General features: G+C 31.9%; 1 protein-coding gene across 1 annotated transcript in view; it reads left to right on the top strand.

Moving 5' to 3' along the window:
* The first annotated feature begins 5,138 nt into the window (after positions 1 to 5,138).
* Positions 5,139 to 13,965, top strand: part of LOC107361385 (uncharacterized) — a 38,112-nt gene continuing 29,285 nt past the window's right edge. Inside the window, exons 1-2 of the mRNA XM_015928206.3 lie at positions 5,139 to 5,809; positions 10,114 to 10,419. Of these exons, the coding sequence (XP_015783692.2) occupies positions 5,392 to 5,809; positions 10,114 to 10,419 (724 nt within the window). The 5' untranslated portion in view covers positions 5,139 to 5,391. The remainder of the gene's footprint in view (positions 5,810 to 10,113; positions 10,420 to 13,965) is intronic.

Raw genomic sequence — 13,965 nt, 5'->3', positions numbered from 1 at the left:
CACCGTTCTGGGCGCTCTCTTATCACATTGCATCAGTATAAATTGCTCTATGACTGATCCTTTCCGATCTGGTCACATGTCAAGCAAATCGTAATTAGACTCCGAAGTCAGTCGTTTTTTCAACGACTTCTTTTTAGTTAATATATTAGCTTTTTTATTTAGTATCAAAATCAACGCAGATCTACGTTACATGTTCAAAGTTGACATGTATAAACTTATTAAAAAAAATTGTTGAAAAAATGACGTGTTTGGCGCTTAAACTCAAATTTTGAGTGAACTGAGTCGACTTAGTCGTCTCAAATTAGAGTCGACTAAGTCGACTCAGTCGATACCTCAATCAACTGGCGCTCAGTCGAATCTTCATCAACTGACTCAGCGGCTCAATCGACTGACTTCGGAGTCTAATCGTAATAACAAGTTCTCTCTCGCCTGCTGATGCTTCACACCCTTTATTTAATAATAACATTATATTATTGCATACGTTAGTATGTAATTCTTCCTGTTAATCTCGATGCATATATCTTCTCGTTATTTGATACATACGATTTGTATGATTTATGCATTAGAATATCCTTGTTCCCATTATTATTATTCCCTGGTAATAAGTCCGAACTGTCTGTTAATCAGTCACTATTTTGTGTTTATTCTGGTAGCCAGTTTTTAGATCATTAGTTTCTAGCATTGGTATCTAGCTTTACCAAAGAGTAAATTACAAAAGATATCACCAAATATCATGAAGTTCTTTCAGTACATTTGTATATTTTAAACAAGTAATTAGTTTAAATATACATAAACAAAGCAAGAGATTTCTTTGATTGAAGTAAGCTTTATTTTCACGAGCAAGCTGACATTTCAGAAGTTCTCGGAGGAGACAGAAGTATTTTAAGTTCAACTCAATCATCGATAGGCCCTGATCATCATTAACAACTCAATCATCAACCTTAAACCATACAAAGATCGTACATGGTCAGCCAGTTGATCTCAATAATATGGTTAAATAATGTTGAGACGTGAAATGTCAATGATTTGGTAAGAATCATTGGTAGATTTCTCTTCGCTCTCATATGGCACTAATGCGTTCTTAAAACTGCTTATATCTTCAACAAATATCAACATTCTACTCAATTTTTTAATTTTGATTCTTTTCAAGTACGGTAGTTGCTTTTCTTTGCGACCTCCTGGAGCCATTATGCAAAAATATGGATTCAATCATGCAAATGACCTTTCATGATGACACCGTTAATACCAATGAAGGGCACAATAAAGTTTTCAGAATCAGGAGGATCATCTATATTATAAGCGCAATAGTAGTCAATATCAATTTTTTGAAAAATTATTGAAGTTGCCTTAGGACCAAATAGACGAGCACTAGGACGACACCAACGATAGATACGATGTAAATCGGCTATTACTCAGCTCGTATGTGACCTAGTGACTCGATATTCTTTTTATCGAAGTTTCTTAAATACTTGTTCGCTATATTGCAAGGTCGAGGTCATTCAAGGTCATTTTTCGGAAATCGCTCCTGGTGGTGCTAGAGGTTCAAGAATAAGCTTTCATGGTGAATGTTCACCCTTTAACTGTTTAATTGCTTAAACACACCAACAATACAATTAAAAATATTGAATAACTGAAGTATATTGAATTAATTATTACAATCAGAGTGATAATTTATATCGAAGGGATCGTCTATATTCAATAGGACAATATTCTTATAATTTTTCAAGAATGCCTGAATCAAAAGAACCAACCCTTCCAGAAAAGAACTTGAATGAAAATCAAAGTGACCTTGAAAAAGAAACAGACATGAGTTAGGAGAACGATCCGAATGGCAAAACAAGTAAAAATAAAATAGAAACAATTATTGAAAAGATATTGAGCAACAAGTAGTATTAAGATAACTTGAATGAAATATACTGACCTTTTTGCTGATGAAGATAAAGTCGATGAGTTAAAATGATGAAGAAGATGTAGATAAAATTACTCACTCTTAATGATGAAGACTCTGATTCTGATGCTATTGGAACAGCAGATTTACTCAAAGTGCGAAAAAGATTCTCCACCACTTTTGAAGCCTGAGACTTTGGCATTAAATCAGAAATTTTATAGTGATTGCCTTTCGGCAGCCAGAGAGGCAACAAGCCATCTTTTTCCATTAGCGACGAAAAGATAATTTTGATTAAAGTCAAAATTCTGCAACGTACTGACGAAAAACCGTCTGGCAAATTCCTGCATATATTCGCCAGATTGGATGCTCGGCTGGACAGCCAACAATTGGCAATTGCCGCGGAAAAAATTCATAACTTTATCACCACGGATTACAGAGCGATCGATGTTCATCTAATAATGAAAAATTAAATAAGAAACGAACATCAAATAGCTCAAAATCGAATAATTATTCAATAGTACAAACCTTCATAAAAAACCGTGAGGCAAATACCAATCGATAAAAATCGTTATATACAAAAGATTTGAATTTATTTCAAAGTACCTGCAAATACAGATAAAATAAAAACGATTTATAAAATAATCAACAAAATAACTGTAGTATTTTCGGTGATCTGACTGCCTCATCTTAAAGTATTATTTAATTTTAGCTTATTTGAGTTATTTTTTATGTAACAGTTGGCTTTATATCATCAGTACCATCAGTCGCCCGAAAGAGCTAAATCTCAACAAGTTTTTCTGGATCATGATCTCTCTTGTTATCCTACTCTTTGAGCTTTAAACAAAACGAAACACCAACTTTGCTGCCATCTTATGTTAAACATACAAAACATATAGCAATCTATACATGGGTTTATGCTTATTTTCTAACTGACATTCGCTACGAAGATTAGATATAGGACGCATATTTTTCCGATATCATTTGTAGTATATAGTTCAACGATATATTGTCTTGCCAGTTTTCTAGACCAACAGAATAAAGGCCAAAAGGCCACTTACAAGTTCGAAAGCTCAAGGTCATTCAAAGTCATTTCGTTTTTGACATCTGAATGACTTGATGGTCAATTTCTGGGTCGAAAATCTTTCAAGGTTGGTTACATGTTTTTAACTAATGCTGACCAAAAGAGATGAGTTTCCAGTCGTTCAGTTAATCAAATGGTTTCAAGACAAGTTTGTTTATCTTTCCAATGTGAAATGTTTGAACTTGTAACAACAAAAATCTGAAAAAGTTTAAACTCTCAGAAAATTACGTTCAAATGGGATTTAGAGGTCAAGTTTCTGATTGACTTTTAGTGCCTGCACTAATCTTGTTTCAATCTGCGATGCCTTATGGTTCTTTCAGTACATTTGTATATTTTAAGCAAGTCATTAGTTTAAATATCCATAAACAGAGCAAAAGATTTACATGATTCGAGTCAAGCTTGATTTTCATTGGTTAATAGAATCCGTGACCAATCAATACATTAAGAGATATTATTTGCGTTTATTAAGACCGGACTGATGGATTTAGCTGGCGATTTATTTAGCAATTCGACAAGTTCTCAAAGTTTCTGGGTGAGGAACTTCAACGGTAAGTAGCTCGTTGTAATACCGATTCAGGAACACTGAAGCTGATTTTGTTTTGCTTTTTCATCAGCTCTTTGGAATCTATTTTTTTATGCATCCATGTTGCTCATTTTATTCCTCGTTTTCATCATTTCTCTTTTGGTGGTACTTTATATCAGAATTATGAATAGATGTTTAGAAGAGATTGAAAAGGCTCAGGCCATAGAGAGTAAGCTCAAGAATTTTGACAATATGAAGTCAAGTTTTATTGAATTTATCTTTTCTCTCACACCAGGCATCAGAGTACAATCAAAAACATTAGGAAGTAACACTGGAACTCTCTGAAAATTTAACCCAAACTTTTAACATTTTTAACTGCTGTTTATAACAATTTTTAGGAAGATCGGTGTTTCTGCACGACTTCTGTAGAATTTTTACCAAATCTTTGAGCTCATCCTGTTCTGATGGATCCTTTGAATCAAGCGAAGCAACTATATTGGTCAACCAAACTGTCAAGCCATATTCTATCAAGAACATTTTAGCACTTTTGGCAAGCGAATGCAGCTTTTGATAAATTTTAGAATACAAATTTTATCGTTGAGATCACACCAATTGCTGGAGTAGATTGATAGGATGTAACGGCAAAGATCATTGGTCTTACAGATTTCAAAGTCTTCATCACTTTTTATGCATCTAGATAATAAATTTAACACTAATTTTTGACACTTTTTCCATTCCAGACCTTTTGTTGTTAATAAATTTTTAAATAATAAAGTAATCTGATAGGAGTCCAGCTTTGGTTTGTCAGTAACAAAATCTTTGATTGCATAAAACAGCGAGTCTTTTGGTGTGTCAACAATTTCAATTATTTCAATCAGCAGAGAGTTGAGAAGAAGTGGTACTGGATATGGATCATATAAATCTGGTCGATCTTCATAGTCAACGGATGGATCAAGAGGTAAATCAACGAGAAATTCCCTTAAAAAAATGTTTTCATCATTTTACCCTTTCTGTATTGACCCAAAACATGAGAAGTTTTAGGCATTTAAACGCAGAAGAATTAAACAGCGAGAATCGGATATCAGGAATGGTTGAATAATATTCGCCCCAAATGAACGGATTGAATTTGAGCAAAGATGCACACGCATCCAAAGAAAACAACTCTTGTAAAATTTCCACATCTTTCGTAGATAAAGTAGCCCCATAAGCCGAAATGAAGCTATTAAAACGATTCATTATGAAAGAAGGAGTAAAACAACGTAAAACAAAAATAATAAAGTCAACAAATTAGCAAAATAACGAATCAAATCAACAAGAAAACGTGAAAAGCATGTTTTCCAAATAAACAAACATCATTAGTTTCAATTGTAACTCCTGACCGGTAAAAAAGTAGCGCCAAAAAGTTCAAATTCAAACTGATTAACAAATAATGAATTTTTCTGAAAAATTTGATGAAAAGATCACAAATTAACTTCTCGAGTCGTTCTTCAAACAATAACTTTACTCATTCCATACATAATTGTAGATTGAATTGTAGTTTAAATTCGAAAAATGAGATGGCGACACTGAATCGTATTGAATGTAATGTTGAGTGATATTGCGCTGTTTAATGTAAAAGTAAATGTTGAACATTTGAAGAACCGGCTTAGTCTTGGAAACATTTAGTTATCATTTAGTTATCGATATCGCGACCAACAATGATGATCAACATTTTCTAGTGTAAAATGTGTGTTAATTCAGACTCGACGTTGAACGTCGTTTCTTGATACTCTTTTCAGGATTATAATCATCATCATCTGTAAACTCATCATTAAACTCATCTTTAGATTGATCGATAATTTTCATCTTTAACAATTTCCATTTCAATTTGCATCCAAACAACAACAACAACAATTAGAAATGAATTTATCATCTTTAATCAATTTACTTTTCCTTTTATCTTGTTTAATTATATTAACTGAATCTCGTGTCCATGAAATAGCCACTTTTGGTGATCAAATTGCTTCTTTACCATGTGAAGTTGATGTTAAAAATTGTGGTTCCATTGAAATGATAAGTTGGTTTAAAAATGTTTCAAATGATTGGGAACTTGTTTATTCATATACAAAGGGTGGCCATGAGAAAGTATTGGGTCATCTGATTAAGCAAGCCGATAAAGTATCAATGGACCATTCAAATATGAGCACAACTGGAATAACCTATTTAAGGATTAAAAATTTAATGTTAAGTGATGAAGGAAGTTACAAATGTGATGTTACCTATTCTCATAACAATAAAAATTGTCCAACTTTAACTTACTCTAAATTATTCACATTAGGTGAGTATCAACATCTTTATTCACAACAAGCAAACTTACAAGCGAAATCAAACTCAATCGGCTTTTCGACATAAGCTTAAGTAAATGTTCTGCTCACAATTGAATCGCACTTTTGAATCCAACAAACGCTAATGTAAAATCCATTTTTCAGTCGACATTCTTTTCGATACAAAAATTGTTGAATATCAAATGAGTTGAATTGAAGGGAGACTGGAAAAACTGAACAGATTGTCATTTGCAAATCCACTTGAGTTTAAACAGACAGTTAACACAAATGATAAACAGCTTTTGAATGAGTGACCAAAAGATGCTGACCGATGCTTGATTTGTGTAAAAATGAGGTTCCTTTTGTATTCAGCAACAGTTATTGTCATTATTGATACAATAAATTACAACAATGACAACCACAAGTGACGAGATTAAAATATATAAAATGCAATTGGTAAATGAACATGGATGAAGAGAGAGAAGAGAGGGAAAAATTAAAAGCAGATAAATCTCACTTTTCCATCTATTTTTTACTCTTCTTTTCATCTTTTTCCCTCCATTCTTGATAGAAAATCAATTCTCATTATCTCATTACTATTCTTAATAAAATCAAATTGAATTCATTTACTTTTCATCCATTTTCATCATCTTTTTTATTCTCTTTTCTGAATCGCCAAAAAATGGTTTAATCGTGGGAAATAATGCATTATAATGGATTCAATGAGTCGTGTTACAATTGAAATGTAATGAAATGCAAAGTGAAGAAGCAATAAAAAACAGAGAAAAATGTAAATCTAGAAAGTTGAATGCAAGGGCATCACTTGATTGATGATGACCCTTTAAAATCAATCTTTTTCCCTTTTCTCTTCTTCTTCTTCCAATATCTTCCTACTCTTTCCGGTTATTAATGTCATCCTTTGATTATCAACACCTTGAGATGAAAACTCGTAAAACTCATCATGCTTTACAATGAATGTAAGGTAAGAAAAGAGAAGATGTTGAAAAGTTGAGAAAAGAAAAGTTTCTTCTTTTAACTTGTTCTCTAAATTACCTTACCTGTGTATATTGTAGTTGTGATGTCAAGTGATGAAAGCAAAAATGAATGACCAAAGATGAGGAAAAGAAGCAATGAATAGAAGAAAAAAGTCGAAAAGTGATACTTTTTGTCGAGCCAATCATCATCGCCTTACTTGAATAGACTTTTTTTTCTTCTTTTCATCATAAAAAAAGTTAATTTCGACGATAAAAACTCTCGTTTGATGACTTTTCTCTCACCCCTTTCCACCTTTCCTCTGTCGCTATAAATCTCACCTTCCACTCCTCTTTGACCTCGACTTTTTCCTCTTCTCTTTAACTTTTTACTATTTCTTTTCATTCGTCTTCTTGTTTCTCTGCTTTTCCTCTTTTTCTTCTTCTCTTCATCTTGATCATCTTTACCTATCTTTGGGCTTCAACTACTCCTTTGTTGTAACAACTGTAACCAAAGTGTGTCAAACCAATTTTCACCCAAATTTTCTGCTTCAATTTTGGTTTTCTCTTTTTTCTCTTCTTTTCTTTCCCAGGAAAAAAAAGTATTCAAGATATTATCGGTTCAGTCACGTGACTATCTGAATTGTAATAAGCATGGAAAAACGAGAAATAACTGTTTAACCCTGAAATGTTGTTCTTCTAATGATGAAAAGTACAAAGGCAAATATTGTGCAAAGATTAGAGGGAAAAGATATTCAAATTGATTGGTAATCTTGACACGCTTAGAGACAGAACTTTGATTGATCATTTCAACGGATTTGAAAGCAAACTATTGAAGTACAAAAGTCAAGTCAAGCGCAATTATACAATCACATAATTGGCGTTAATGAAAATCTTGATTAATCATTGCTATCAGTGCACATCAATTAGCAATGAAATTGAACGCTAATTTTCAGCTCAATTTATTACAATCAAAACTAGTTTCTTTACACAAATTGAATAACAAACTATGATAATCAAGTCTTGCAAATCAAAACAAGAAAAAAGTCTGCGAAATTCAACAAAAAATCAATTCCATTTTATCAACCGATTTCAATAGTTATTACAATAACTTTCAAAAAACTCTTCAAGAGACTTTCTTTGGTTCAAAGATAATTTCAAAAAAGTATAAAAAAGATGATTTGAATGAAGGAAACACTTTTAATTTCAAGTTTTACAAAGCGTTAACTGATAGTGAAAAGCAATAAATTGAATGGTTTGCCAGTCAAGAGTCAGTTACCTTGAGCAATAAAAAATAGAAAAGTTGAAAGTTCAATTGTCAAGATCAATTGAATAATGAGTTTAAAAAAAAGAACGAAATGTTGGTGAAAATGTTTCATTGACGAGGAAAACAGATTGTTTGCCATTAACAGTTGAAAGAATGTCAATTAGCATAAAGTTACCATTATTAGCAATAGCCATTTGGAAATGTTGAACTGTCAAAATGTTGGCAACTGTTAAGGCCCATTCCCAATGCAATAAAGGTCATAAACTCACACCGATCAGGCCACCCAGTGCAGTCTTTCCGTTTTTTTGGCCATTTCTTCTTCTTCTTCTTGGACAGTTGCTATTACAGAAACAGGATAAGAACAGAAACAGTCGATAACATTCATTTATCAAATTATAACATTACGATGATACATTGAAAGGAAGAAGAAGAAAAAAGTTGAGAAAAAAAACATTTCAATGTTGATGCAAAAAATGGACAAAGTCACTACTTGGAACTTGTAAAGTGTATTGATTGAGAAAAATTTGCTAGTCGAATATTAAAAGAGAGAAAAAAACATTTTCTTGCAGCTATTCAAATTCATTGCACGAGCTTTTCAAATTTTGATAAAGTTTCAAGTAAAAGTTATCATGCAAAAAGCATCTAAATGGTAATTCAGAGTTTCTGTGAGTTGGAAGAAGAGCGTTAATTGAATTATTTCTTGCAACCATTTGCAATTGATTAATCAAACAACTTTACCACATTCAGTTGATGGGTAAAAGAGTTGATGGTCTAATTTATGCATAATAGATAGTCACACATTCATCTATAAACCATGAAAAGTGAAACTTTTGCTGAAACTGTTTATCCATCCAATTATGAATTACTTCACTTTTCACACTTTTACTTGTTTACTGGAAAAGGTAAACTTTATTGAGCGCAAAAGTGGCCAAAAGATTCAACATTTGAGGGTGAAAAAGTTGTACATTTATAATGCATTTTCGTGACTTCCAAATGAAGAACATCAGAACATTTTTTTCTCTCATCTTTATTTATTCATTAACCTTTCACATAGACATGCACAGAATAACCTTTGACAGTTGCCAGTCATTCAGTCATTCAGGTTATTCCACCTTACACTCTATCATCATCATCTTAATTCGTTTTCTGTTTTCCTTTTTCTTTCCTCATTTTCATTCAATAGCCTTTCGACTATCATCCTTTGATCAATACTCTTCATCGATTACCTTTTTTCTTGCAAAGAATTTTTTTCTTTGGCGTTTTCTTTTCTCTCTCCCTCTTTTCTTCTTCACTCCTTTTTCCTATTTCGTTTCCTATCATGATAATGATGATGATTATTCCCTCTTTTGATTTTCTATCCATTACCTTTTCTCTTTTTGTTATATTATTAAAAACATCACTTGAAGAGAGGAGAAGAAGAAGAAGAAAGGAAAGGAAAAACATTAAGACGTTTGCTTAACACAATAAATATGCTCATCTGTTTATCTCATTTTCATATCATGTTATTTATGCACCAAACAAAATTGCTAATGAGCCTTTATTGACTCAACCGAAACACTTAAGCTGATGAAACAAAATGGTTTACTTTTTGTTTAACAAGGCGAGAACATTATCATACAAGTTGACCATTTCAACGGCACTTTATGTTGCACCATGGTTCACCTTCACTCATCTCTTTACACATTAAGTAAGACTTGTTGGGTTAAAAGTTCTTCTGTATGAGTCTTCAAAGGTTTTTACTCAAAGTTTGGTAACCAGTTTGAACGGTAAATGACAATATCGAGACTAGACACAAGTTGAGCAAAGTGGCTGGCAAAGCTATTGGTTTGATTCGATTGTAGTGATAGTTCTTGGAGTAAAAGAAAAGAAGAACGAACATCGATTTTTTCAATATTTGATTTCTGATGTTTCCAACTTTTGCCGAAAATCAAAATTTTGAACTTATGAAATTTCGCTCTTTCATTGAAAATGAACTTTATTTTGCTAAAAAAATAAGTTGACAAAGCTTAAATTCAAAGTTCATTTATCTTGTAACTTCCATCCTTTTAACTTTTCATTTTCTTTCCTTTTCCATCTTCAGGATCAAAGGACCATCTTCGTCCTCCTCGTATCACTGAACATCCTTCCGACACAATAGTCGGTCGAGGTGAACCAACCAAGTTGGACTGTCGAGCCGAGGGTAACCCCAACCCAACCATCGAATGGTACAAAGATGGTAAGCCAATCAACGGCGCTCACCACAACCGACTCGCTCTACCAACGGGATCACTTTTCTTCCTTCACGTGATTCACAATAAAAAGGATCCAGACACGGGAACTTATTGGTGTGTTGCTCGAAATGAAATTGGTAAAGTTCAAAGTCGAAATGCAACTTTAAACTATGCATGTAAGTAAACTTAAACTGTTTCACATTCAATGCTATCAATCTCATTATTCATATTCATCATCCCAATTCACCTCATCATGTAACACTTTTACTCATTATCCATGTAATCAACACCAAATTAGCCTTTAACCAACAAAGTTGTTTCAATTGATCGTGTAAAGAAGAAGAAGAAAGAGGTTTTCCTGATTAATTACAATTACCTTTATTAGTACATCAATTAGATTCTTTTCTTGGTGATTCAGTTTCCAGCCTGAATCAATCATGAAACCTTCCATTAATTTGAAAGCTTTTCCAATGTAAAACTAATTGATTTCCTAATGACGAAACTAAAAGTTGAAAAAACTTTGTTTATTTCAAAACTTCAATTCCATTAGCAAAAGATATTTTCAGTATCAGTAACTCAACTTGCAAATGGATTAAATTAAATGTTCAAAATTTCTCCATCAATTGTGGAATTTTTGTTTCAATTTTTTCGATTTTCTCGCTATTTTAGACCAAAAACTTTCTTCACCCAAAAACCACTTTGAATATTTAAATTGATAATCAATTTATGCAAATCAATCAAGATCATCATTTGAAACATTAAATCATGATTAGAGCAAGCAAAAGCCAAATTATCTTTAAATGAACAAGTTTCATGTAAACGGATGAAAAGAAGGAGAAAAAGTTATCATGAAATGTTGACATGAAAAAGTACACAAGAAATGAAAGATTGTTGATTTTAAAGAGAAAAATCTAAATGTAAAATGGAATACATGAAAAATGATAACTTTTTGATTGAAGTATCATTAAAAGGTTTGACCTTTTTGCACACTCGAAAGGTAAGCAGACAAAAATAGTTGATTTTCTTGTAAAAATAGCTATTCTTTTGATTCAAGTCAAAACCTCAAAATGCAATATTATTATCATTTATTATCATTATTAAGCAAAACTAAAGTATCCATTTTGCAAAAGGTCAACATTGGTGAAAAGAAAAGCCGATTTAAAGTTAACTTTGCGTGGTAAAGATCATTTGAGTCTCAAATTAAGCTTGTTTATCATCATCTATTCATCTCTTTCTTATTATCAATCCATCAGAATAGAAACAAAACAAGAGAAAAGCAGAAGAAAAAAAACATTGTTTGCTCTATCAACAAGTAAATTATATTCGTAGGCATATTTCAGATGATAACTTTAACCTCCTCCTTATTTTACTTGCTTTCAACAGTTTATCATTTCATTTATCAAACTTTAATCACGCAATTGTGATTTCACCAAAAACCAGTTGGACTAAAAAGCAACTAACCTTTTTTTGCGCCAAAACAAACCAAAAAATTTTAAAATGTCTATCAAACTTTCAGTTAATCTGATCGGAATTTGTGCGCAAGATGAAATTTTATTCTGACCCTTTCATGGACTCACCTTAAGTCCTTTAAACTCTTTTGTTTTACACGTGAAAATGACTATCAGTTTGGATAAAAGATTTTAATGCAAAGCAAAGAAAAGTTGAAAAGTTTTGTTGATTCAAAAAGATTCAAGTTAAACTGATAAAAATTACTGATTAAAGTTTTAATTCATTCGGTAATACCGAATCGTTACTCTGGTTTGAAAACTAATCCGTTAATCTTACACCTTAACGCTTAGTGATTGATGCTTGAGTTACTTTTTCTTGACAATTCACCTTGAATTTTGAGTCATTAGGTTATTTTGCAGTATTGGAATAAAAAATTGATAAAGTCATTAGTATCATCACTTGCTGGACGATAAAAGTTGATTTGAAAGTTGACTAATGAGCAACTAATAATTTCAACTTGACTCAAAGTTGAACAAAGATTAAAATTTTAGTCACAGCAAATTGATTAACCTACAACTGGTAACATCAACGGTCATCATGATTGCTCAAAAGTTTAAACTGTAACAATACCGATAAATCTTTTGAGCACCTAACCCAACCTAACCTAACTAGCTTTTACTTTGAAATCAACTTAAGACTCACTTTTTTTCACTTAACTAATCTAACCAAATCGACTGAGCCTTTGAGCGCAATTTGGCTCTGTTCATCGATTAACCAAACATTAATCTTAACCTTTTATTTTTGTCGTTTAGCAAATACATGTATACAAAAAATAGAATCTCAATCAACAATAAAACAAAAATGATTAATTGACCTTTCATGATACTCTTCATTGGATTTTCTACTATCATGACATTGATTTTATTGAGCTGCAAAAACAAAGTACATAAACATTTAGGGTAAAAAAGTGGATAACAAAATGCGAAACCAATTTCTTATCGTTTTCCTCCTTTTCCTTGCAACAGAGAAAAGATGAGAGTGCCATTTGAAATAAGTAAGGCTAAGGAAAAAAAGTTATTGTCTGCAATATATTATCATCTGAACAAAAAAAGTATCAACATTGATTTGTTATTTATGCATATAATAAGCTGGAAAAAAAGGCAATAAGAAGAAGCATAAAGGTCGAAAAGAAATTCGTTTTTTCTCTCAATAATTGAACATATATTCTCAATTGGTATCATTTATAACCTTCTCACTGTCCTTGTTTCTTTACGCCAATAAGTGTCACATTAGGCAATGTTTCACTTTATCAGTGTGTCTACAGGAAGAGGCAAAGCAGGCAAAAAGTGATAAGAAATGAGTTCGACTTTTTCCTGGATAATGCAAAAAACTTTTAGCCCAGAGAATAGAAAAGTATAGAGAACATCAGTCGAAATGGAATTGTCATAATCACGCAATAATATTCAATGTTGAAAAGATAATGATGATGATTGAAATCAATGTCATCATTTCTTATGCATTTAGTGTCAAAGCTGAACAAAAAGCCAAAAAATCGAATCGCTTTCATCACTTAAAATCGCAATTCAACTAATCTCTTTAGTCTTATAAATGTTGTCCATTTTGGTCAATGAAACCATTTTTGTGTTTTTTGTCTTTTCCTTATCAAACTCATCTTTCTTTAAAGATACAAAAGTCTTCAGAATTGAGTTTCTTCTTCTTCTTGATCAACGAACTGTTTCAAGTGATAAATGGACTCTTGCATTTGGAAAGACGAAAATGATAAAAAAAACGGAAAAAAAGAAAAGATGAAAATGATATTACCTTTTGAGTTGAAGGTAAGGTTAGGTGAGTAGAAGAGGAACTGAAATAAAAGTTGTTAATAATGTGTATTAACATGAGATAAATAAACAGATAAATTAATTGATAGTGACTTGTTACCTGGTCTTACTTGTTACCTTGATAAATAATTGCTGTACAAGTTGCAAAATTAATTCCAAATAGCACCTAAGAATATGTTTTATTGACGAAACAAGAAGAAAAGTTGCCCATTTTAGCTCAACTTTTTTCACCATCATGACCAAATGTTTATCAACTTTTCTCATTTACCTTTTTTTATCGACTTTATTCTCATTTCCATCATCATCATCACCACTTAGGTGTGAATCTCTGAGTATATAAATCTAAATGAGCATCAAACTTATCGTGTGCTTTACTTTTTTTAGTTGACTTTAATTTCCAACTCAACAGCTTTTACTGCAATTTGTATCCAACAT

This window comes from Tetranychus urticae, chromosome 1 (assembly GCF_039701765.1).
Source record: "Tetranychus urticae isolate SD_2017Ah chromosome 1, NJAU_TeUrti_SD_1.0, whole genome shotgun sequence".
NCBI classification, from domain to species: domain Eukaryota; kingdom Metazoa; phylum Arthropoda; class Arachnida; order Trombidiformes; family Tetranychidae; genus Tetranychus; species Tetranychus urticae.
The sequence above is the reverse complement of the archived record's forward strand: the minus strand, read 5'-3'. Positions and strand labels throughout refer to the sequence as shown.